This window comes from Entelurus aequoreus, linkage group LG05 (assembly GCF_033978785.1).
Source record: "Entelurus aequoreus isolate RoL-2023_Sb linkage group LG05, RoL_Eaeq_v1.1, whole genome shotgun sequence".
NCBI classification, from domain to species: domain Eukaryota; kingdom Metazoa; phylum Chordata; class Actinopteri; order Syngnathiformes; family Syngnathidae; genus Entelurus; species Entelurus aequoreus.
Genome location: NC_084735.1, coordinates 74,486,942 through 74,514,164, shown reverse-complemented (window position 1 = coordinate 74,514,164; position 27,223 = coordinate 74,486,942). Strand labels below are relative to the sequence as shown.

The 27,223-nt window shown below is 38.3% G+C and overlaps 1 protein-coding gene and 1 long non-coding RNA gene across 6 annotated transcripts in view; one reads left to right on the top strand and one right to left on the bottom strand.

The window, feature by feature from the left end:
- The first annotated feature begins 11,726 nt into the window (after positions 1–11,726).
- Positions 11,727–22,661, top strand: LOC133651026 (uncharacterized). Of its 3 annotated transcripts, none has more exons than XR_009826352.1 (5): positions 11,727–11,938; positions 12,006–12,178; positions 15,224–15,375; positions 15,617–15,733; positions 20,893–22,661. It is a non-coding gene; the product is annotated as an uncharacterized LOC133651026 (long non-coding RNA). The 3 variants fall into 3 exon arrangements; XR_009826351.1 differs by having other exon boundaries at positions 12,006–12,182; XR_009826353.1 differs by having other exon boundaries at positions 12,006–12,182; positions 15,208–15,375.
- Positions 12,554–27,223, bottom strand: part of LOC133651024 (protein POF1B-like) — a 36,910-nt gene continuing 22,240 nt past the window's right edge. The window contains exons 3-13 of one of the 3 annotated variants that reach the window (XM_062048892.1): positions 21,307–21,539; positions 21,210–21,228; positions 21,057–21,131; positions 20,887–20,979; positions 18,643–18,756; positions 15,989–16,141; positions 15,793–15,912; positions 15,578–15,715; positions 15,428–15,498; positions 15,232–15,346; positions 12,554–13,846 (exon numbers count right to left, since the gene is read on the bottom strand). In XM_062048892.1, the coding sequence (XP_061904876.1) occupies positions 15,235–15,346; positions 15,428–15,498; positions 15,578–15,715; positions 15,793–15,912; positions 15,989–16,141; positions 18,643–18,756; positions 20,887–20,979; positions 21,057–21,131; positions 21,210–21,228; positions 21,307–21,539 (1,128 nt within the window). In that variant the 3' untranslated portion in view covers positions 12,554–13,846; positions 15,232–15,234. The remainder of the gene's footprint in view (positions 13,847–15,231; positions 15,347–15,427; positions 15,499–15,577; positions 15,716–15,792; positions 15,913–15,988; positions 16,142–18,642; positions 18,757–20,886; positions 20,980–21,056; positions 21,132–21,209; positions 21,229–21,306; positions 21,540–27,223) is intronic. The other 2 variants (XM_062048893.1, XM_062048894.1) reach the window with 2 other exon arrangements.

Below are 27,223 nucleotides of genomic sequence, written 5' to 3'. Positions count from 1 at the left end.
TCCCTTTCGGGGTCGCGACTTTTCAAAATATTTTTAAAGTGTCTTGACTCCTTTAAAGTGGGCCAAATTACTGAAATGGTGTACAAATCAAACCATTAACAATGTGAGTTGAGGGTTGCGCGATATGGACGATATGCAATATAAATGATACAATACATTCATTATGTCATGATAATGCATGTTGATGACACATTCTAGCTGTCCTGCAAATTTGACAGCAACAAGCGAACAAACACGTTTTTCAACGCACTGTAGCATTATTGCTAGCCGCTAAGGTCACTCCACAGTGCAAAGCCACTTATAAGTCAGCAATCCCTGCCTCTATGGTGGCAAAAAAAAACTGTTTCTTACAAATATTGTCCCAGTAGGACGAGGAATAGCTAAACACACCATGTGGAGGATATGCTAATATTGATGGTAACAATAACAAGTAGTGTAGTATCAGGTCGATTCCATTGTGGTTATGTCGATTTGTTTTATTATCAAAAATTATTTTGTGGTTTTTGTTATTGTTGACAAACTCAGGAAATAAGTCCCTGAACATGCAAGGGTTTTAAGGGCAAAAAACTAAATATTTTAAATAGAGCCAATAGTAGGGCATAATGTAACAATTTTATAGAATTATGGATATCATCCTGTGATTTGGTCTGATTATGATCGTAATCCAAAAATGAATCATTCAACGATCTTGAAAATTTGAAGTATGAGCGTTGGTATGGCCACAACTGTCCATGTACCTACTTGGTATTAGATCAATACTCAAATTGTAGTATTGCCCAAAACTTATGTTAAGTATCCAAACAACAAAAGAATAATTGTGTGTTGCATTTTAACAAAAGATTGGATAAAAACATGTTTCTACAGAAAGTAACCACTTATCAACAGTACGGTAAATTAAAAAGTAGTTTAAAAAAAAAAAATACAACCGTAAATTATGTGAAATGTTTCCGCCCGAATGCAGCTAAGATAGGCTCCAGCACCCCCCGCGACCCCTGGCTGTAGCAACACAACCAGGAGGACTTTGACTTGGATAGCAGACGTGCTAGCCAGCGCTAGCCGACGCTAGCCGACGCTAGCCGCCGACCGCACGGATGATGGGCTCTGTACCGAGGATGTCGTTGTGGCTTGTACAGCCCTTTGAGACACTTGTGATTTAGGGCTATATAAATAAACATTGATTGATTGATTGATTGATTGATGATCGGGTGAAGTCCTTCGTCCTTTCGTCGATCGCTGGAACGCAGGTGAGCACGGGTGTTGATGAGCTGGCTGGCGTAGGTGGAGCGCTAATGTTTTTATCATAGCTCTGTGAGGTCCCGTTGCTAAGTTAGCTTCAATGGCGTCGTTAGCAACAGCATTGTTAATCTTCGCCAAGCTGGAAAGCATTAACCGTGTATTTACATGTCCATGGTTTAATAGTATTGTTGATTTTCTGTCTATCCTTCCAGTCAGGGGTTTATTTATTTTGTTTATATCTGCATTTGAGCCTGATGCTATCACGTTAGCTCCGTAGCTAAAGTGTTTCGCCGATGTATTGTCGTGGAGATAAAAGTCACTGTGAATGTCCATTTTGCGTTCTCGATTCTCATTTTCAAGAGGATATAGTATCCGAGGTGGTTTAAAATACAAATCCGTGATCCACAATAGAAAAAGGAGAAAGTGTGGAATCCAATGAACCCTTGTACCTAAGTTACGGTCAGAGCGAAAAAAGATACGTCCTGCACTGCACTATAGTCCTTCACTCTCACTTTCCTCATCCACGAATCTTTCATCCTCGCTCAAATTAATGGGGTAATCGTCGCTTTCTCGGTCCGAATCTCTCTGGCTGCTGCTGTAAACAATAGGGAAATGTGAGCAGCACTCCAGCTTGTGACGTCACGCTACTTCCGGTAGGGGCGAGGCTTTTTTTTATCAGTGACCAAAAGTTGCGAACTTTATCGTCGTTGTTCTCTACTAAATCCTTTCAGCAAAAATATGGCAATATCGTGAAATGATCAAGTATGACACATAGAATGGATCTGCTATCCCTGTTTAAATTTTTAAAAATCATTTCAGTAGGCCTTTAATGTGAAAGTCCAGTCCATAGTGAGGCCAGCAGCGGATCATCTTGAATGGAGACAAGTCAGCAGCGCAGAGATGTCACCAGTTGATGCAAAGAGGAGTGTGATCACCTAATAACCTGTCCACGCAGGAGAGGGGCGCAGAGCAGAAAAGAGGCAGCAGACCAACTAGTCCAAAAAGGGGGTTTATTTAAAGGTTAGAGTATACAAATGAGTTTTAAGATGGGACTTAAATTATTCTACTGAGGTAGCATCTCTAACTGTTACCGGTAGGGCTCTCCAGAGTACTGGAGCCCAAATAAAAAACGCTCTAAAGCCCGCAGACTTTTTGGGGGCTCTGGGAATCACTAATAAGCCACAGTTCTTTGAACGCAGATTTCTGACCAGGACATATTGTACAATACAATCAGCAAGATAGGATGGAGCTACACCGTTAAGTATTTTATACGTAAGTAGTAAAACCTTACAGTCGCATCTTAAGTGCGCAGGGACGTCACCGACTGATGCATAAGGAGTGGTCACCCCGGGTCCTGATTTCATGTGCAAGTCCAGTCCATTGGGAGGCCAGCAGGGGATCATCTTGAATGGAGCTTTTTCGCGGCAGCAGACCTTCCTGGACGTGACGTGTTTTGTTGATTGTAGACCATATCCCCCATCTCTATGTGAGTTCAACTTCATGTTCCCTCTATCAAGAGGGAGCTCCAGTGGGCCACTTACCCCAAGCGCAGGGCCTGGTTGCTGGGGTAAAAAAGGGTCGATAGGCCTGGCAGGCTGCTCTGGAGGTGGATGGAGGGTCAATATGGTTGAATGGGGCTTTCATTTTGATGTGTAGCTTATTCAAATAAAATCAATAGGAAAACCTTTAATGTAATGAGATTTAATACAAGAGTTGTTACATTATTTAGCTACCACTGCAAACGGCCACCATAAAGTTAAATGACTGATAGTGTCAATCACACTGCGAGAATACACTTTCCGCCATTATCAATACAGTACTTCCCAATCCATGCCAATGAAGCATATTGATCCGATTAGTGATGGCAGTGGAGGAGAGGCCTCATAATGCGGAGGCATTGATTATGGCTAACAACAACTTTGATGTGGACACAATGCAGTCTCTCCCTTCCTGCCTCTGATAAACCCCGGGGCCTCAGAGGAGATTGGGTTTACATAGAAGGGCCGGTCGGTATGAATCCTGACGCCCTGCGAGGGAGTGATGGAACAGCAAAGATATTACAATATGGCTGTATATGAAAGAATACATTAGTCAAGGGAACTAAAAAAAGATGCTGGTTAAACCTATTTTATCAGATTTTCAAGGGGCAACACTGGCGCATGCGTGTTGGTTGACAGGCCCACCTCGACTTACTTCAACTCGGTCCTCCTCAAATAGTGGAGCGGGCCCGCCTGGGGGTGTGACCTCGGGGAACGTGCTTTTTTTTGCCATACCAGAATATGAAGCGTATGTAGCACTTGGCTTCACTGTAAGACGAGGAAAGACCAGGGTACAATGTAATGCAGATGTATAGTTATAACAATTTTATAGACAAATTATACTATTTATAGTCACGGTGGAGAGTGGAAGGAGCGCAAAATATTCCTGGGGTGGGGGCGTAAAAGAAAATATTTGAGAAGCACTGCTTAACTGAACTTGTTATTATAGGTTTTTAATACATTTCCACACTTTTTTTTTTTAAGTTGAAGTTCTCATAATTCTTCTTACTTAGTTGTGATGGACAATTTGTTCCGTCAACTTGACAACAATAGTCCTTCTGACTAAAAACCAAAAACACCTTTATCAGTGTACGTATTACATCGTTGTTTTGTCAAAACTATTACTCATCAACTTGCAAATTTACAGTTAATAGCTGGTTACATTTTGCTTGGATGTGGATCCATCTACATTTCTGTCAAAATATAATAGGCACTTATTCTTCTGTTGTTTGGATACAGTACATTAGTTTTGGGTAAAAGTACAAATGGGGGAATCGATCCAATACCAAGTAGTTAGAGGGGCAGTATTGTTCATTCTTGAAATGCTCAAGATCATTAATTGTTTAAACTTTTAATATCAACTATAATCCGACAAAAACACAGGATGGCGTATCAATGTCAATTGATATTTCAAGTATTTCATAATTCTCTTTTATTACACACAAGATGGATAATAAAGTCAATAGTGCAAAATAACTAAACAAAAGCAAAAAACACCATTGTCTTTTATTTTCTGAGTTTGTAAACAATAACAAAAACACCAACAAAAAAAATGTGTTATAATAAAAAAATATTGGTCTAATCAAGCTATTACCAATGTTATACTTGGTATTGTTACTTTCGATATTTGTATCTATCCACCCACCCCTGTTTACATCCAAGAATTCTAGCTTAGCGGTTAGCTATGATTTTTGTATCCTTCTACGGTGTGTAGTGTAGCATGTTGAGCTATTTCTTGTACTTTACCCAGCAGGCACAAGACATTAAAACAACTTTTTGAATTAGGTCCTGATGTTGAGCAACTCAAACCTAATTTAGGAACAACATGCTTTTTGACGACGTTTAACCAACGTTAGGTTCTGACGTTGATTTGACCATAGGCGCCGATCTACATTTCTGCCAGTGGGTGCTCGGACGGGCGGTAAATCTGACGCTACTTTTCTGCGGCTATGTCAGCAGGGCCGCCAAGTGCAAAATCTGCTACGATAAGAATATTTAATAACAATACGAGGATTTTGTTCCAAAAGGAAGTAAAAAAGTTAGATTCCATTGGAAAGTCAGCTGGTGTCGTCGCTCTGACATCACCGGCAGCACTTTTTGCCCAAATGAAAACGATATTTATTTTGCTTTAATAAATGAGGTCAGTGTCCCACCAACTACCAGGAAGGATTTCACTTTTGTATGAAGTGTGCCACTTTAGTTTTGCCCCTGCATGGACACTCGTCTTTGTTTCGTGATTGTTTTGTTGCAAAACCACTAAAAACTGGGATTTCATTGGCTGTCAACATGTAACATGTGGTGTTTTCATAGGAACTTCCCCAATCTGCTTTCACTTTCTGTTTGAAATCATTGCAACACATTTGCTGTCAGTTCTGTCGTCACTTTTCTCTGAAACAATCATGACTTCAAGGCAAAAAGGATATTTCTTGTCAGTCGCAACAATAAAAAGGAATGTTTGTGTGGACAAAAGCCACAAATTTCATTTTTACCCAATTATCGTGTTCTATACAGGCCAACACTATTATTAGTAGTAGTAGTAGTAGTAGTAGATGTATTATCATCAGCTGTTGATACATAACTCAGAAGAGGGTAAACAATGGCTACACAATATAATTAACATTTAATAGTTGTTATGATATATGTTGTTCACATTGTAACTATGAAATTAAACAGTTGCAAACTGAATGGGACTGATTCTTCCAACTGGAAAATGAAAACAATTGTAATAATTAGGAGCAGAGGTGGGTTAGAGCAGTGGTCCCCAACCTTTTTGTAACTGCGGACCGGTCAACGCTTGAAAATTTGCCCCACGGACCGGGGGGTTATGGTATTTACTTATTTATTTATTTTTGGTCATAAAAAAATACAATCATGTGTGCTTACGGACTGTATCCCTGCAGACTGTATTGATCTATATTGATATATAATGTAGGAACCAGAAATATTAATAACAGAAAGAAACAACCCTTTTGTGCGAATGAGTGTAAATGGGGGAGGGAGGTTTTTTGGATTGGTGCACTAATTGTAAGTGTATCTTGTGTTTTTTATGTTGGGGCTACTGGGTTAGAGTACCCAAACATTGTAAGAGTAGTGTTTTTTTAGAATAATAGGACTTAAAGGCCTACTGAAACCCACTACTACCGACCACGCAGTCTGATAGTTTATATATCAATGATGAAATCTTAACATTGCAACACATGCCAATACGGCCGGGTTAACTTATAAAGTGCAATTTTAAATTTCCCGCTAAACTTCCAGTTCGAAACGCCTCTGAGGATGACGTATGCGCGTGACGTAGCCCGGGGAACACGGGTATGCCTTCCACATTGAAGCCAATACGAAATAGCTGTTTTTATCTCATTCTGGGTGTATTCTGGACATCTGTGTTGGTGAATCTGTTGCAATTATGTTCATTGCATTATGGAGAAAGAAGCTGAGCAAGCAAAGAAGAAAGTTGTCGGTGCGAAGCGTCTATTTTGCGAGGGAAGTCAGCAGCAACACGTACACAGCCGGCGCTTCTTTGTTTACATTCCCGAAAGATGCAGTCAAGATGGAAGAACTCGGATAACAGAGACTCTAACCAGGAGGACTTTTGACTTCGATACACAGACGCCTGTAGAGAACTGGGACAACACAGACTCTTACCAGGATTACTTTGATTTGGATGACAAAGACGCAGACGTGCTACCGTGAGTATGCAGCTTTGGCTTCCAAACATTTGATCGCTTGACCGTACGTGCGCGTCACGTACGTAACTTTTTTTTAAATATATAAGCTTTATGAACCTTGGGTTAGGTGAACGGTCTTTTGGGCTGAGTGATTGTGTGTGTTGATCAGGTGTTTGAATTGTATTGGCGTGTTCTATGGAGCTAGGAGCTAGCAGAGGAGCTAGGAGCTAGCATAACAAACACGTAGGTGTTTTTATGCAGGATTAATTTGTGGCATATTAAATATAAGCCTGGTTGTGTTGTGGCTAATAGAGTATATATATGTCTTGTGTTTATTTACTGTTGTAGTCATTCGCAGCTGGATATCAGGTCACCCCCGGCTCTCACAGCATCTTCCCTATCTGAATAACTTCAACTCCCCACTAGTCCTTCACTTGCACTTTACTCATCCACAAATCTTTCATCCTCGCTCAAATTAATGGGGAAATTGTCGCTTTCTCGGTCCGAATCTCTCTCACTTCATGCGGCCATCATTGTAAACAATAGGGAACTTTGCGTATATGTTCAACTGACTACGTCACGCTACTTCCGGTAGGGGCAAGCCTTTTTTTTATCAGATACCAAAAGTTGCGATCTTTATCGTCGTTGTTCTATACTAAATCCTTTCAGCCAAAATATGGCAATATCGCGAAATGATCAAGTATGACACATAGAATAGATCTGCTATCCCCGTTTAAATAAAAAAATGTCATTTCAGTAGGCCTTTAAGTACAAAACCCAACACATGCGCGGTTTTTGCTTGTTGGTGAGACAGAATTGCTCGTTAATACCTCGCCAAGCTACAAAATACCATCCGAAGCGTCTCATCAGAGGATGAGTTTTGATTTGTAATTGTTCGTTCCCTCCACAGTCGCGCCTCATCATTAATTCATGAGGCCTACATACTGTACTGTAGAATGGCCCACATCATCGATTCAGTCAAGAAATGTGCAAGTGAGACAGGGACAGAGTGCGAAAGCAGAAGAAGTACCACATGTGACCGCTTTCACTTTTTTAACCAGCTAACCCTTTGTGTAACTATTTTATATTCTGCACGGGACTTTCAGGGGGGCGACTTTTGTCTTAGCGAGAAGGGAAAAGCAGAGGAAGGGCAGCCAACAAGCCCTACAGAGCTGCCATGACCTCATTATTCCACGCTCCACTCAATGACCCCCAAGCAAAGGAGTGGAGAGTCAGTGGCGTCCTCTGCTGTCAATTTTGGCTACTGCAATGGCGTCTTGTTTGATTTATAGTTCTTCTGTGGGCGGTGGTGACAAACTTATAATTCTCTTCCGAAACACTAAGGGGCATGAATTGACTTAAACAAGTCGGTGTTACCATTTAGTGGTCAATTGTACGGAAAATGTACTTTACTGTGCAATCTACTAATAAAAGTTTCAATCAATCAATCAGGCTGTGTCTCCAGAAGGAGCAACTGCAGCTGTTGTTGACTCCATACTGTATTTTCTTCCTGTGAAGTGCCGACATCGACGTCTGTGAAAACTTGGAAACTAATGTTACCTTTGCAACCTCATACTATTGGCTAAGTTTTATATTCATAAATGTAAGGTTCTCAATACCCGACCTGTTTTTTGTGCTATATATATATATATATATATATACAGTACAGGCCAAACGTTTGGACAGGCCTTCTCCTCATTCAATGACTTTTCTTTATTTTCATGACTATTTACATTGCAGATTGTCACTGAAGGCATCGAAACTATGAATGAACACATGTGGAGTTATGTACTTAACAAAAAAAGGTGAAATAATTATAGTTCTAGTTTCTTCAAAATAGCCACCCTTTTGCTCTGATTACTGCTTTGCACACTCGTGGCATTCTCTCGATGAGCTTCAAGCACACCTGTGAAGTGAAAAACCATTTCAGGTGACTACCTCTTGAAGCTCATCGAGAGAATGCCAAGAGTGTGCAAAAAAGTAATCAGAGCAAAGGGTGGCTATTTTGAAGAAACTAGAATATAAAACATGTTTTTAGTTATTTCACCTTTCTTTGTTAAGTACATAACTCCACATGTGTTCATTCATAGTTTTGATGCCTTCAGTGACAATCTACAATGTAAATAGTCATGAAAATAAAGAAAACGCATTGAATGAGAAGGTGTATCCAAACTTTTGGCCTGTAGTGTATATATGTTTTACATTCTCCTATAATTACTTTATTAAATTAACAACCTCCTGGCGCTGTATTGTACTGTTTTTGTACTTGTTTTAATTATCCTTGTTATTATTTAATGTTTTCGAATATTTGTAAATGTTGAACTTTATAAATAAATTCACAATCATCAGATTACTTGAAATGGACATTTTACTTATTAACCAGAGGGAAATACCTTTGTGAAAATGGACTGTGCAACTTCTGACGAGTGGCGGCAGAGGACGCTATTATTATTTGCAACGCTATTCGGCCAACTCGAGACATGGGACTAGAGAGCCATCATGTAAAAACCTGTTAAATAACTTTTAAGTAAACGACATGCTGATGTTATTGTGTATGGTAGAGGTTTACAAACTTTTTGTTTCAGGGTCAACACGGGCTTTTCAAATTTGATTCGGGCCGGGCGATCACATGATGCATTTCAAAGCATATTATATCTGTTGAGAGTAGAGTATACTTCCCAAACATGGGCTATACATCTGTTTTCAACAATATCATATCAGGACCTCAAAGAAACACAAAAATGGTATTACAGGGTTAACACTTACATTCTCTTTCAGTGGGAGCAGTGTTGTTGATCGGACATTTTTTTGCCAACACGTCGAAGTCTAGTATCAGTTTTTTCTCAAAACAGATCTTTGCTTAATTTTGTTCTAATATTTGGTGGGCCGCGTTAAAAAGACCAACAACCTGACGTGGCATGAGAGAGGATATGTGTCAGAATTGAACCTGTTGGCACAAGATTGTCAATAAAAGTTAAGAGTGCTGTACTTTGTGACATTTTTCTCGGCGCAATAACAACACAATACGATGAAAAACCCACATTCAGTTATTATTTTTAGAGCGCCGAGATAATAAGTACACTATATCAGTTTTCTGGCAAATGTTTAATCACTGTTTTTATATTTCATACGATCATTTGTGCATTTCAAGCACAAAGTCTGCTCACCTGTGTTCAGGGACCTTCCTTGGCAAAAACTGACCAACCACAGCTCTGCGTTTTGCGTCGCCGGCGACGCAAACCTAGGATTTTTTTGGAGGTGCACATAGGCTATATGCGGGTGGCTACACAGAGGGAGGGGGCACGACGGCGTCACTTAAGCAAACTACGCAATGCGAGACTATACACCAGGATTTAGGGACAGGGGTGTCCGAACCTTTTCCATTGAAAATGTAAAACATATGGGAGCCATTTTGATGTGTTTCATGTTAAAACCAATTATAGATTTGTTTTATACCTTTAGGGCTCCCCTTAAGTAGGGATTCAGTCATAAAAATATAAAAATATGTATATGTATATATTCTGTCTATATTAAGTTTATATATACAGGTATATGTATATTGCCATCTTTTTTGTTTTGTCTTTTTTTTTTTTAATTGAACAACAAATATACATTTATAATTCACACAACAGTCAAGGCACTTTCAACAACAAGGAAAGAAAACAAAAGCAAATACAGATAGAGTAATAAATATTAATAAATAATAATAATAAAAAACGGTTGTTTTTTTTTAAAGTCAAAAAGGGCTACCTGAATCACTTTAAATGTTTTTAACAAAGATATCAATTTAAGGGCTTTTGTACTCTTAATCATTCTCCAAGATTTGATTGATAATTGTAAACCATTAAGCCAATTAGAAAATGTAGGCCTTACTTTCATAAATCGACATTTATGTGGAAAAAATGTTGGCTGGAGCATAATAATATTGACAAACATTTCTATGTTACAGTCGTTTATAAAAAATACCAAATTTGATCTCTTCTATAGAGAATGGGGACATCTCCACACCCTTGTTTCTCAGCCAATCTCTGATCTCCTCCCAAAACACATGTACACTCTCACATTCCACAAACCGATGATTGACATCCTCTACAGCAGGGGTCCCCAAACTTTTTGACTCGGGGGCCGCATTGGGTTAAAAAAAAATTGGCCGGGGGCCGGGCAGTATATATATATATATATATATATATATATATATATATATATATATATATATATATATATATATATATATATATATATATATATATATATATATATATATATATATATATATATATATATATATATACATACATACATACACATTTATGTATACTGTGTATATATATATATATATATATATATATATATATATATATATATATATATATATATATATACAGTATACATATATATATATATACATATACATTTATATATACACATATATATATATATATATATATATATATATATATATATATATATATATATATATATATATATATATATACATATATATATATATATACATATACATATACATATATATATATATATACATATACATATATATATATACATATAAATATATATATATATATATATATATATATATATATATATATATATATATATATATATATATATATATATATATATATATATATATACATATATATATATATATATATATATATATATATATATATATATATATATATATACATACATTGTCTTTATATTCCAGCGAGTTAATCCGTTTTGTCATTTAACATTGTCACGTTATCGATGGGAAAATTCATTTTTAGACAATATGATTTGCCTGAGCGGCTAGGAGACACCGAGAGTAACAAGCGGTAGAAAATGGATTAGAAATGGAAGATTAAAAATATATATATAAAAAATTTAAAACATTGGGACTTCCCGCGGGCCAGATTTTGGATGCTAGGGGGCATTAGTTTGGGGACCCCTGCTCTACAGCTCCACATATATAACAGCCATCAGCCTCCATGTAGGATGTCGTTGTGGCTTGTACAGCCCTTTGAGACACTTGTGATTTAGGGCTATATAAATAAACATTGATTGATTGATTGATTGAAGTTTCAAAAAATAATTTGAAGCGTATATTCCATTAATAATTTTTAATAGTATTTCTTTAATTTTGGGAAGAATTTGGTATGTAATATATCTTTGGCTTATTTTCCTTAGCTCAACTTTTGTAAACTCCTTCAGGATATGTCTTTTATTGCCATCTTGTCTCGGCGTTCTCTTAACGGTTCTTCCGGGTGGGGATGACGTCAGCAACATGGCAGGTTGGGGCGGGAAAAGCGCGCCGAAGTTCGCCGACATTTTTACTTAAAAATATTGCAACAGCGCTATTTTTAATCATTCAGAGGTGACTATTACATCAAGAGGACGACATACGAGCAATTTGCTAAGACATTTGAACATACAGTCTGCACTGAATGTCGCGTTTTTGGCAGCAGCAATCATCTGACGTAAATACAACAGGTGCTAATGGCGTCTATTATGTTAGTGCTATTCCCTGTTACATTAAAATGAATGCCTTCCCTTTCAGGGAGACATATTCTGGCTGGTTTGGAGGCGGGCAATAATGGCTGCAGTTCAAGTCCGCCGCTAGGTTTCACCGCCAAGAGTACCACTCTGCCCGGGGAACGACGAATGTCACCGAGCAGTGACAAAGTTTGTGGTCAAAACCTTACAACAATTTGCCACAAAGATGCTCCTTCGGTAGGTGAGTGTTCAATTGTACTCAGAGAAAAGTTGCATGTTTTCCTCAAACCACATTTTCGCTTAGTCATTATATTATACAGGTGGAACTCTTAAAATTAGAATATTGTGTAGAAGTCTATTCATGTCAGCAATTCAACTTCAAATGTGAAACTAATATGTGACATTAACTTATTACATGCAAAGTGAGGTATGTCAAACCTTTGTTTAATACAACTTTGATGATCATGGCTTACAGTTCTGAGATTTTCAATTCAAGGTTTTCATAAACTGTAAGCCATAATCATCAACATTATATCAAAATGTCTGTCGTTTGAACAACTGAATGAACATTCTCTAAGACTGGGGATTTCATTTTTTTGACAGGGGTTGCATCCTCTTTATTAATAAAGAATGTGAAACAAAATATTTTGAAAAAATTTTTTTTTTTAAAAAGCACGACAATCGTACAATAAAAGTTATTGATTTTATTCCCAAAAGTATCACAATGGAAACACAGCGGACAAACGCAGGTTAAAACTGCCCCAAACCACTTAGAAACACATGAAAATAAGAGCACAGCATAGCTTCTACTCAGAGACCATCTAGATTAGCTAGCATACTGCGAAGTAAATGATCAGGTTGCAAGCTAGCCTCACAAGCTACTACTAATTGGATGCTGGCGTTGTCATGTATTTTATTTGTGGATGTCTAAGCATTAGCTCGCTAGCATAACTAGTTTGTGAAATAACTTAAAACTTAACGGTCAATTCTTCCAAATCTTGGCGATAAATGATGTCCCTTTAGGATATGGTAAGGCAGTTTCATTGCTACCTGGCCATATTTGTTGTTAGCGTCCGTATGCTAACGAGGCTCTAGGTTAGCTGCAGCTGCTTTAACACAATTCGCGACACTACACACTTAAAAAAACATCATATTGTGCTTAAAATTGGACACTAGCTTCGTCATGTATTGTATTTGTGGACGTGTTAGCCTAGCATTAGCTAGCTAGCATAACTCCTTTGTAAAGTAACTTAACAGGTAGCGGTCAATTCTTCCAAATCTTGGCGATAAATGCTGTCCCTTTAGGATTTGGTAAGGCGCTATCATTGCTATGTGGCCATATTTGTTGTTAGCGTCCGTATGCTAACCAGGCTCTAGGTTAGCTGCAGCTGCTTCAACACAATTCGTGACACTACACACATAAAAAACATCATATTGTGCTTTTAAAACCAGAAAGTGATGGCCCCATCTGACCCAAACACCCATTTGTCTTCACTCTCAACCTCCCTCCCATAGTCTATTAAAAAAATACAGTCCTCAAAATAGATTACACTCTTAATTTGCTAAGCAAAACTCCCCGAACATTTTTTACGGCGTTTCTCTAAACTCAAAACTTGAGCACGTCCATCTCACAAATATATATTTAAATATTTACATGCAGAATAGCAATAATTCTACCTTCCGTGTGCCTGAGATTACTTTTTGGGAAACATCTAAAAGCGTTTTTTTTTTTTTTTTTTACTGAAAAATGGTCAATGCAATATTTCTAGCATTAGTATTTTGTGTATAAAAGTCGTGAAAAAGTCAGAATCGGCATTCAGGGCTCTCTCAGGACGATGGAAGACACAAAAGGTCATCAGTAGACGGGATGGGTGATGTCTCGATGTTCTTCTTGTTCCCTGATTCCTGTTTGAAAGAAGCAGACGTGTCTCCTATTAAAAGTCGGCATCACTGAAAAAGCAGCAAGTGAATTCTTTAGCTAACTAAAGTCTAAAAAAATGATGCATGTGGTATGGATATCGTGCAAATTCTGTTTAAGTGCGGTTTTACTTGCTTTTAACTTATTCACCCTGTAAAGCACCGTGCACCGTTGTGATGTTGTAAGGTGCTATACAAATAAACCTTGATTGATTGATTGAAAAAATATCAATTTAGGACTATTGGCCACTAGATGAGATCAAAGCAATCGGAGCACACTGTTCAGTATGGTGGCCATAGATTGGCTCAGCCTCAGGCACCATTATAATATCAGATTTTAAAAAGTGTAAAAGTGTAACTTTGTGGGTTAGGTGAATCTTCTGGCACCTAATGATTCGATCCGATTCCTTGGGTGATGATTCGATTCAGAATCGATTTTGGATTCAACACGATTCTCGATTTAAACCGATTCTCGCAATGTATTATTTGGTGTAATGAATATAATGAAATGTTTTCAAAGCAGGTTACAGGTTAGAAAATATCCTTCTGGTTGCATGGAGATAGCCTAAAAATATATATATATATATATATATATATATATTTTTTTTTTTTAAGTTTAAATAACTTTTTTTTAATCGATTTTTGATCATTATAAATCGATTCAAAATCAGGTTTAATAAGAATTGCGATGTGTATAAATGTTTTCTGCACCCCTAATGTCGGTGTTATTTCATGTCAAGAGGGCTCTCTGACCTTAATTTTCCTGCTCTAGCTATGAAAATATTTGGTATAACAATAGATTGTTTGTTTGAATGTGTGGAACTGGGTTTTTATTTTGGGGGTTTTTTTTGGTTTGCTGTAATTTTTTTACATTCTATTTCCACTACAGGATCACAATCCTTTTTATTTTTGTATTGTATTTACAACCTATTCTGATTAACTAATGCTATTTATATCCTAATGTATTTAAATTATTATGTACATATTATTTACTTGTGGTATTCTTCGGGCTAAATCTGGGACCTTGGGTACTAAATTTAGTGCCATTTCATGTGTGTTATGACAATAGTTCTTTAATACCTTAATAATTGCTACATTGCGAATATATTTACCACGGTCAGTGGTACTGTATTAGGAAATACAGGTTTTAGGTAAATATCCCTCCCAAACCCTTTTCCCCTTCACAATACTAATTAGACTACTGTAAACTGTAATAATCTCAAAAACATGTCTGCAGTAGCACCTCTTTGCCACCAAGAGGCGCTACTTCCTGTGATTATAGTCTGTGCTTGAGCGAGGTGCGACTACTACTGCTGTTAATTCAACCCAACAATGCTAATTCATATAAGGTGGCTAATGTTGCAGGCTCATACCCGTCAGAAAACCTCTTCGCCTCTCTCGATGACGATGGTCCTGTCTTCGTTGATGGACGATGAAGTCTCGTAGTCGTCACCCAGCAGGCCAAGTAGGGGGTACTGGTTCCTGTACCTGCATCGACGTAAAAGACCAGGTTTTAGGTACTGTTTGTGGACGATGAACACCTTTACCTGTGTGATCTTGTTGACGTACCTCTTAGTGATGATGGTCTTCTTGACGCTCTGGGAGCTGTCGTTCCTTCCCTGCATGAGCCTTCTGATCTCCTGTACAGTCCAAACAGGGTTAACAATCAGCTGAGTCGTGTTGAAGGAGCAAACTGAAAGCGCGTGTTGTGTCACAGACCTCCTCCTGTCTGCTAATGGTGGTCTGTCTCTGCTCCAGCATGGCCAGCAGCTCCGAAATCTTCAGCTGGAGGCTCTTCTCCGACGCCGATGACGACCTCTCAGTGGTGATCTCCATCTGCAGCTTCGTAATCTGCACCTGGAGACGGCAGAAACGGTGAGCGACTTAAACTTGAAACCTACGTTGGTAAAAGAACAACATATTTCTCCACGCACCCGCAGCCGCTCGATCTCTCTGTCTTTGTCCTTTTTGATGTCTCCGAGCTGCTCGTTGAACTGACGCGACAACTCTTCAGTCCTGATGTGCAGGCTGCTGCTGTTGGCTTGCCCCGCCTGCTGCAAAAAAGGGAAAAAGTATTTTGGATATTTTCACACCCTCTCGTGTTGGAGGTCGAAAACAAGGCATTTGTACCTTCTGTCGCAGTATCTCGTTCTCCTTCTCCAAAGCCCTGATGCGCACCTCCAGTTCTTTGGTTTTGAATTCGCGACCGGCGTCAACGTTTTGGGCGCTTATCAACTGGCTCTCCAAGGAACGCTGGGACGCGGTGGTTTGTTTAAGGGAAAGCTGGACGCAAAAATAATAGGATCATTTCTACCAGCTGATTCAAAAGTGTACCTTTTGGAATTCCAATGATTCAGCAGTCTAACAATGAGGAATATCATACCAACGACAGCATAGTTCAAAACTATGGGGGGTCAAACGGGACAAAATAAAAAAAAAATACATGTTAAAATTATTGCTTAAATGTGTCATTAATCAATTATATTTTGAATTAAATAAATGTATTATTAATTTATTCAATGAAAATTTTATTTTAATTATTTAAATTTTCAATATCTAAATGTAATTTTTTAAATGAATTATTTATTGATTTAATTGTATGAGATTTAATTAATTATTTCTAGATGTATTTTTTTATTTTAATTACTTATTTAATTTTATGTGACGATTTAATCAATTATTTCAAATTGTAGACTTGTCCAGGGTGTACCCCGCCTTCCGCCCGATTGTAGCTGAGATAGGCTCCAGCGCCCCCCGTGACCACGAAGGGAATAAGCGGTAGAAAATGGATGGATGGATGTATTAAATTTCATGAACCTGGGTGTCAGCGCTTCATAAACTTATTTTATCAGTTAAACTCGCCCCTCAAAGTCAGTGGGAGGAACTAACACGAATCTGTACATATTTTAGACCTTGCGGCGTATGTGGAAGCAAGACCTGCTGATCCAGAGCATGTAAATCATTATGTAAATAATTAAGTATTGAAGTATTTAACTAAATAAAGAAATATTACAATCAATAACTATTTGAATAATGAAATTATTAGTTCAAATAGGTCATTACATGTACTTTTATATTAAATTGACACAGTTAATACCATATTTGTTGAATTTCAATCAATTATTGACACATTTAAATAATTATTAGGATAATTAATTTAATGTTCTCGCATTCCACCCTACATACAAAAGTTGAACAAGACTTCTAATAAATACCCTGCCATAATTAGACAAATAAAAGCCTCCCTCAAAAAGACGCATCCCTGAGCAAAAAAACAGGTCGTAACTTAGATTACATGAGTTCATAGCTGCTATCGTTCAAATAGTTTTTACCGCTGTGTCCTCTGGCACTCATCAAAGGCGGACGCTCCCTTTCCCTCTCGCTTATCTCTCCTGCTTGCTTCTTTGGTTTGTCTTGTCTTAACATTCTTGTTGCCTCTATTTGCATTGCTCTCCAAAATTTAAACAATGGAATTGATCTACTCGCCTCTCAACAAAATCGACAAGGTTTCGGGTCCGAGGGAACCTGCCTGTCTTGACGGACGGTTGTTGCTGAACACTCGACGGACTCTTGGGAGTAGCGTGCCTGACGACCATTTTAGTCGAGGACTTTGAAGATATCTGCCTATTCGGAAACCATGATAACAGGACTTCTGCTGATTGGAGTAAGCGTTGCCCTGGTGTATGGACAAATAGTAAGATGCTGGCAGCCGTTCACAGTACCCTAAAGCTGCCAAACATTATTGGAGGATGCCGGCAGAGCTCCAGGCACTCAGGCTTTTGTGATTTTGGACTAAATTGCAAACTTGACGACTTCTTGGAGACGCTGTTGCTCTTCCTGGTAAAGTACAATGAATTTGAGCACCAGAAATGGACAATTAGAGCAAAAAGTCTAAATGTGTTTTTTCGCACGCTCAAACACAAACATTCTAATCTGGATTGTTTTCCCTGCCTGCAAGCGACGTGGCCAGGTAGTTGCTGCGAGACTCCCCCAGAGGACAGTGTAGTGAAGACACAACAAACTCCTTCCCTTTCCATCCCCCTCCCCTCCTGTTGCAAGTCTTGTGGTTTCTGTGTCAACACGTGTATATGTGCTTCGGCTATCAAGTACACACCCGCCCACCCCCACCCGGCTACTTTTTCCCACCTTTTACAGGAGGCCTTAAGTGGCGACCAATCAGCGTTTCTGTTCTGTTACCCTGTACAATGTGTATCTGCTCTTGAAACGGGTTTGTGCTGTAGATTTGAATGCATTTTGCTGTACTGCCAACCGAAACAGCCGCACCTTTCGAGTCATGTAACAATCTCAGATGAATGGTGAAGACTTACTGCTGGTTGTTAATGTGTCGTCTTAAATAGGATCCTGTGTTATCTGATAATGACCTCTTTTCCAGATATTATCAATCCAGTTGTCACTCCGCAATATTGTTTGGCCCCAAGTTATACATTCCAGAGCTCATTGGCCCTCATTTCTCATTGTTTATTTAGTTTGAAACTCCAGATTAACTTCACATTTATTGTGCTATACCTTTAATGTTATTTAATAATAATCAATCAATTGTGTGTTGTACATGTACTTAAAGGGTGGAGCTAGAAACACTAAGGTCTGCTGATTGGTTGATTTCACTTCAGGCAAGAAGATAAAATACGTCTTGATTGCGGGTTGCATTGATTGTGTCGAGCTGCTGTGATGTCACACTATTTATATGTAGCTAAAGCAGCTAGCAGCAATCAACCATTCCGAACCGTACCAAACTGAACTGGACAGGTTAAGTGGAAATGTACCTGAAGCTGACGGTTATTTTCACGAACGTCCTCCAGGAGGCTGTCATACTGCCGAGCTTGATCCGCTTTGAAGGCCAGGTCTCTTTCCAGGGATTCCTTCTCGCTCTCCAGACGCTATAGCGAACACAAACACACAGCAGCTTACTATCTGGTGTTTATGTAATTGTGTCCAGTTTTATCAATCGCAGGAATGCAACTACACAAGCAAATATGTTATTATCATCCAGACTAAAGCATAAACATGGTGATATTTGTGTAATTTTTAACCCTGTTGGTTCATGTTAAACGATATCATGTTGTAACCTGCCTCTGTATACACTCTATATCTGTGGTTCTCAAACTTTTTTCACCATGTACCACCTCGGAAAACACTTGGCTCTCCAAGTACCACCATAATTACCAACATCACAACGTGATTTCTGGTTGTTTGTGAGGGTACCAAAGGGGCTTATGTGTGTGTGCACGTATTTTCACAGCAGCACATACGAGACAGGTTAGTTGTTGTTGTTGTTGTTTTTGTTTTGGCTTGTTAGTAAAGACACAGTTGATTCATCACCTCCTTGTTATGTTTGTTTCATGTACTGTACGGTATTGCACTTTATATTGTCTTCAAAGTATACAAACCTTAACTAAAACAGGGACTTTTGTTGAGTATGGAACCTATTATTCATATTTACATTGTATCAAATGGAGAAATTTGCTTCACTATACAAACTTTTTGATATTTTTCTAATTCTATGCTGTTACTTTATACAACTGAAATAGAGTTGCCTGAGATGGACCAATACAACCTTTGAGTAGTTCCATATGTGTATTATCAGTTGAAAAAGGACAGAAATGTTGATTTGTGACAATTACAAAAGAAAATGGCTCAGATATGGTGGAATGGCCCATATGTGATATACCATATTTTCTGGACTATAAGCAGCAACATTTTTCCTACGCTTTGGACCCTGCGGCTTATAAATCGGTGCGGCTAATTGATGGAATTTTCTTGGCTAACGGCCATAATGTTTTGTATTCAACAAAAAGGCGTGTCATTGTCTGCGCTCTGGCACCATCCTTTGGACGAGTTCGCTCACTGCAGGTGCTGCGGGTTAAAAATGTACTTCCTGTTTCGTGCTTTGAACCGGAAGTATAATCAGTTTCGTCTTCGGATTCTTCATTCACGGCGTGGCGAAGTTGGTAGAGTGGCCGTGCCAGCAATCGGACGGTTGCTTGTTACTGGGGTTCAATCCCCACCTTCTACCATCCTAGTCACGTCAGTTGTGTCCTTGGGCATGACACTTCACCCTTGCTCCTGATGGCTGCTGGTTAGCGCCTTGCATGGCAGCTCCCGCCATCAGTGTGTGGATGTGTGTGTGAATGGGTGAATGTGGAAATACTGTCAAAGCGCTTTGAGTACCTTGAAGGTAGAAAAGCGCTATACAAGTACCCATTTATCATTTATTTATTACTGCAAGCAACGTTTGTAAGTTTTACAATATAACTAAAACAATGCATACTTACCAAACTGTCACGTGTGATGATTACCATGAATTGATTAACGTGGACCCCGACTCAAACAAGTTGAAAAACTTATTCGGGTGTTACCATTTAGTGGTCAATTGTACGGAATATGTACTGTACAATCTACTAATAAAAGTTTCAATCTATCAATCAATGTCTGTAGAAGTGTTTTCATGTATATTTGTATGTTCTATCGTAATGTAATGACGTTAGCGTCGTTAGCATTAGCGAATACGCTAACATGTTCACAAGTGTCTGTGTTAGCATTATTAACTTACAATAACATAATGTTATTGTAAGTTAATAATGCTAACACAGACTAGAATGTCATTCTTTTTGTGTTGTTTCAGTTTTGTACACTCACCAAAACATCACCGTGGAGTTATTGAGTCTGTTTAGCTGATTGGAGAGCTAGCTTCCGCAGCTAGTGGGTCCATGACAAGGACTTCTTGTTTTGTTTGATCAGCCGTTTTACTGCTGAATTACAGGCACCGTTTGGAAACTAGTAAGGTCATTTACAAAATATTTTATACCGGTATATAGCTGTGGCTTATAGTCCGGTGCGGCTAATATACAGTATGTAACCATATTTTTTTCTTCTAAAATGTGGTGGGTGCGGTTTAAATACGCTCTATAGCCGGCAAAGTACGGTATATACACTTGTCTATAGTGCTCCTTAAAATGGTCCAAGGGTCTGTCGACCAATCCGCTCAAGTTATGCTCTGATGTTCTTACCCGCAGGTCTTCAGTCATGTGAAGAAGTTCTTCTCTCAGGCTGCTGAAGGTGGACAGCAGCAGACGCATGCTCTTATCAGCGGTCAGGCGAGTCTGACACACACATGCACACACTTTACATTCAGCTGACACAGCAATTTCAACATTGAGCCAGATGTGCTGATCGTTACCTGCAGCAGGTATCGAATTTGCTGTTTGGTCAGCTCAGTGGCTCCTTTCGGGAGAAGAGATTCCACATCCTCCACCTAGATGCACATTGTTATTTGCACAGTTATAAAAAGTCTTCTTCAAATAAGTGTGAGTGGAGATAGTTGTTAGTTCACCTTGTAGTCATCCAGTTTCCTATTGAAGGCAAAAAATAGCAACTTGTTTATTCTATTAGTTTATGGCATAGCAGTTTCTAATTTCAAGCACACTTACTGTCCTCTGATCTTGGACACATGCTCGGATATGCAAGTGTGAATGTCGCAGTTCTTTCTGTAGACGTCGGCCAGCAGCCCAGCAAAGTAGCGCGTGTCCAACTTGTTATCATGGATTTCGCTCAGGTCTGTCCTCACCTCCGTCCTGGAGATCCTCTCGATGGCCGGCGGCGGCTTTTGCTGAATCACGGTGATGACCTCCTCCTCTTCCACCTCTACTGCCTCTTCCTCCTCCTGTCAGGAACAAGGCAGGTGCACAACTTCAACCCCTGGAATCTAGGAAACAATATTAGCATGACTGCTTTGCTATTAGGAGCATAACAACACAGCCTTCCACTGATCAAGTCAATGACTCTTTCATAGCATCTCGAAACAATCCAGGCACTAAAGAGTGCACTACTGGGCTGCAACCAGCAGAGGCGCTGTTGATGAAGCTCAACTACTTTGCAATAAAAAAAACCTCACATTTCTGCTGGGAACATCTGGCAGAGTCTCTCGTCAGAGAGTTTCAATTCCCACCTTTGGAAGAACTTTGAAAATGTCACGACGGAGGCACTCAACATTGAGGTATAAGACCGTCTGATCGTGGTGGTCCTCTGTAGCGCACGCTACCGCCACCTAGAGGACTGGCATTCCTTTTGTTTGTAAAAAAATATATAAAATATAATAAAAGCTACTTATAGATATACTTGATGTGATGAAACAGGCACGAATTGAGTGTTTGGAATAGGATGCTCGCCTAATCCATACAAGTTAAACGTAATATCGCCACCTGGAGGACTGGAGAGCACCAGCTGAGCATGTTTTGAAAAGGTACACGACGGTTAGAATTGTTCTGATTATTTTTGTAAAGGCAGCGAAGTCTTATAATGCCCAGTTTTGACTTATGCTGTCAGAGAGGTATTAGTAACATATTTATTGTGTATTATTAGTTTGCAGTAACTTTACATAATTCAAAGTCATATTTATTGTCAGTTTTCCACATGTGCTGGATATACAAGAGTTTCTCTCTAACCAGAGTGTACAATAACTGTCAGATGGATTTTTGAAGCTATATACAAAATATAAAGAATACAAATAAAATAATTAATGCTTAAACAATACACAAGCCTCCAGCTAGGTGGCAGAAGCGCTACACAGAATAGAGGTGATGGAGAAGAGATTTACAGGTTTATGACAGTAATTAAGAGAGTACAAAGCGTACATTGCCCTGACTGTATTTTGATAATCAGTTGATTATTTCCAGAACGATTGTGCCAGCAACTCATTCTGTGATTTGTACAGATAAATAAATGCACATTAGCGTTTATCAATAGTGTTTCGTTTCACAAAGGGTGTGAAAAAAGGAAATAATTAAGAACCACTGCTTTTGAGAGTCAAAAATGAGCATCATTATTTATGTAACAGCATCATTTTTCTGGTTCTCAATCATCAGTATTGGTATTTTTTTGTAATCCCTTCTGTCAAAACTGCATTTAAGGGAGATTTTCCCTAATGTGCAACTTGACAGGCTTTGAAAACATTAGCCGAGTTCCCACCGTGTGTGCGAGTGAATGCCGCTTCGCTCCGTCTGCACTGAGCCAACAAAGTCCAAAACACACCCAGCACCTTGTCTTTATGTGCACACACACGTATGTTGCATAACCTGTTGTGTGAAGTGCCGCATGCTATATATACCTTCACTCTGCACTGACATCCACCTGTAGCTGACACTATCATCATCTCCTCAACTTTCTGTGATTGGTAGGAGAACCAAGCAAAGTTTGCCTCTTTACCTTTTAGTCTGATACTGCTTGTTGAGCGCTCTACTCAAAAGTTAGATCAGGGTATTTTTTCAACTTTCTAAAAAGGTGAGCTACAGATAGGCCGGATTAGCAAGTATTAACACAGACTCATACGTGTTTTAGCAAGTTTATCTATTTACATGATTGCATTTGTTTTAGGTCAATGGTTCCATTCAGTCAATATGTCAAATAATGTTGCGCTTCAGCTGCAAGCTTTGCACAAACTTGTCAAATGAAAAAGGAGTGGCAGGCACTTTGCTTCTGCCCGCCATTTCCCTGTTTCCAGTGCTTCTCAATTATTATGAAATGTACAAAATATATAGTAGAAGCATTTTAATACGGGTTACAAAGGCTCCTAATTTGGCTGCTGACATAAGCGGTAACATATTGCATCATTTCCAGTTGTATTATTTTCTCAGAACTATTGCCGTATTTTTCGGACTTTAAGTCGCACCGGCCGAAAATGCATAATAAAGAAGGAAAAAAGCATATATAAGTCGCACTGGAGTATAAGGCGCATGTTTTGGGGAAATTTATTTGATAAAACCCAACACCAGGAATAGACATTTGAAAGGCAATTTTAAAATAAATAGTGAACAACAGGCTGAATAAGTGTACGTTATATGACGCATAAATAACCAACTGAGAACGTGCCTGGGTATGTTAACGTAACATATTATGGTAAGAGTCATTCAAATAACTATAACATATAGAACATGCTATACGTTTACCAAACAATCTGTCACTCCTAATCGCTAAATCCGATGAAATCTTATACGCCTAGTCTCTTACGTGAATGAGCTAAATAATAGTATTTGATGGTATTTATGGTAATGTGTTAATAATTTCACACATAAGTCGCTCCTGAGTATAAGTCGCACCCCCGGCCAAACTATGTGAACTGTGATTTATAGTCCGAAAAATAAGGTATAAATCTACTTCCTAATTTACTTGTTATACCTGGTTACTTTCTGTTAAAACTACAGATGAGAACCATTATGGTAGCAAATTTCCGGTGCCTGGGAATCGATACCAGTACTCAACAGTACCAACTTTCGTGCGTGTTAATATATATCAATTGTTATTGATAATAAAATTAGTTTTTTTATTGCAACATTTTTAAAATGAGCTGGTTATGATAACTGCTGTCCAGTAGTCCAATATTGTGTTTTATTGTGACATTTCTAAGTCTCATATAGAGTTGCAAGTCCAAGACATAAGATGGCAATAGTGTATCGTTTATGGTGTGTTGGCAAGTCAGTTTAATCTTTGCTGTGCCCAAAAGTGATAATACTATAAGTAATGTACTTACTACCCATCAGCTGTTTGATTGTATCTTGGTGGTTATTTTCAATAACAAATTTGGTGGTGTTCAAAACGCCATGTAAAATCGCTAATGCTAATCAATAGCATGTCAATAGCTAAGCCAATGTATATTAGCTAAGCTAGCGCAAAAGTGGAGTCTTACTTTCCTTTACTTGGGCGTGTTTTTGGAGTCAATTTCTTTGTTGGCATTAAAATTGCAACATTACCTCGAGGTAGTTTGGCGTAGTCCACTCTCAGTGCTGCTGGAGTGATCGCCAAGTGCTGAAGTGCGCAGAGCCTGCTGAGTTGGCAACCGGGCGTCACGTCACGTGCAACTCTGGTACCGTAACATGGAACACTTGAATTATACATGAATTGGATTCGGTACCTATCCTAAGTTAAAATGTACGAATCACTTATTCTTCTTTTGTTCGGATACTTTACATTAGTTTTCGGCAATAATACAAATGTGGGTATCGATCCAAAATGTGGTAACAATTCATATCATGTCATTCATTAATTCATTAGGAACCCGCATCGCGGGGCCCTAAGTGCAGTGTATGATCTGACACCAATACTGATACTTCAAATGTTCAAGACCATTGAATGTTTTTGATCACAATTATCAGTCAAAAACATGTAACAATATTAAATATTTTCTTGATTATATCATTTTTCGCTTTTATTACATGAAATATATTGAGCAAAATAGTATTAAAGTTTAAAATAACTTACGTGTAAGCAAAAACTAATATTGGCTCGGATTTAAATTGGGTTTTGCCCTTAAAGTTCTTCTGTGTCTGTGGACTTATTTTCTGAGTTTAAAAACGATAACAAAGCCCATAATATGATAATAACAAATATCAATCTAATCACTGTACTATCAACCATGTACTGAAACTGTACTTGGTATCGTTGTGATCTACATTTCTATTAATCTGCACGCCTCTGTTTACATCCAAGAGCTCTAGTTTAGCAGTTAGCATGGCATCGTATATCCTGTTACAGTGTGTAGTGTAGCATGTTTAGCTATGCATCATCCTGTAGTCACCCAGTGATAATGATACTTGTAAAAAAAACATACTTTATTTGCGGCCATGGAGGTGAGAATCAGTGACTTAGAAGCTGCTTCTCACTGTGGAAGGACATTAGCTGTGCTCACTAGCGGAATGCTACATTGCTTTGAGACTTTGTTGCTGTCCAAATTGTAGAACATGGCTAGAATGTGTCAACATGCATTATGGCGATTTATATCATTTATATCGTCTGTGTCCCGCAACCAAAGCTCTGCTTCGACTTAAAACTCTATTGAAAAGCTGATAATATTTATGTATGTATCAAGCTAGTTGTTTGCTCAAAGTAAAGACCATATTCTACTTTAGGACATCTTCATTACCTACTGTATTCATGGGCAACCCAAAGGTTATGTGTATTATATATACTTAGTGTCAGCCTGTTGACTAATTCCAGCACTGTTTCCACCTGGCTGGAGGCTTGTGTATCGTTCAAGTAGGAATAAAAACGGTAATACTGGAAGTCCTGTTTCCTTTTACGGGTACCCAGTAAAGATATCGCAGTATCTTGTATGATAAGTGAATTATCTGCATGGCAAAATGTATTTGCGCATGTAATTAGTACTTTGCTCATGTTTAAAATCCTGATTAAGTCCAACGTCACTAGTACATTCTATTTCTGTTATCATCACACGTATCCTCTGTTCCTAGAGTTTTTAATCTCTTTGACCTTGGGGCCCACACAAATAATACAACTGAATTAGTAATCTTACTCTTAATTTAAATCACATATAATAATTATATCTAACCTACTTTCAGTTTACAACCTTGTCAAATCATATGAAACTATGTGTTAATCATATGTGTTAATATTTAACACATCCACGTTTGGCTTAGGTCAGGCTGATTAGAAAAAAAGGTAATAACCAAATATACTGCATACGAAGGGACTCATAAATGACTGACTAAAAATTCATTTACATACAATAATGTTGTATTAAAATAAACTAAATGAATAAGTATCTTAACTAACTGTGCAAATGAAAATACAGCTTCAGCACTTCAGTCATAATTTTTGCGCTTAAAGGGGAACTGCACTTTTTTGGAATTGTGCCTATCATTCACAATTCTTATGTAAAACAAGAACACATATGTTTCTCTTTTTTTTATGCATTCTAAATATTAAACAAATCAAATCAAAAGTCTGCTTACAATGAACCCTACAGGAGCCGCTCTAGTCTGCCTATAAAGCCCCTAAAAAAACATCCAAACACCTCCATTAAGGTTTTATATACATAATGTAAGTATATATGTCATGCAGTAACAGGCACATTTATAATGACATTTAATATTTATGTATTTTGATCATTTTAAGCCTACGCGGCGCATTAATTTTAAAAAAGCATCACAATGTTATTTTTTTCCCCCACAACATCACTGAAATTTGTTCATTGCAGATTTCATGAGAGCCAACAAACATAATTAAACATCACTAACTGTACAAGGTCTGCTGTCATTAGGATGCCGACTGCTAGAATGTTCATATATTCCCATTTAGATGAAGAATGACTCATAATCCTCGCGTCTTTTCGTGTCGTTCTCGGTATTGCCGGGTCTAAATTGGCTGCAGTGTTTCCCATAAACTGCCAAGATACCTGTGGTGGTGGGGGCGTGGCTATGGGGGTGGTCACCATGAAATCATCGAGTAATTTGCATAATTTACTACAATGGTATGATTTTCTCTAAAAAGGCTAAAAAAATGTATACTTACTAATTAATAACAGTTTTGTTTTAAACGTCCATCCATCCATCCATC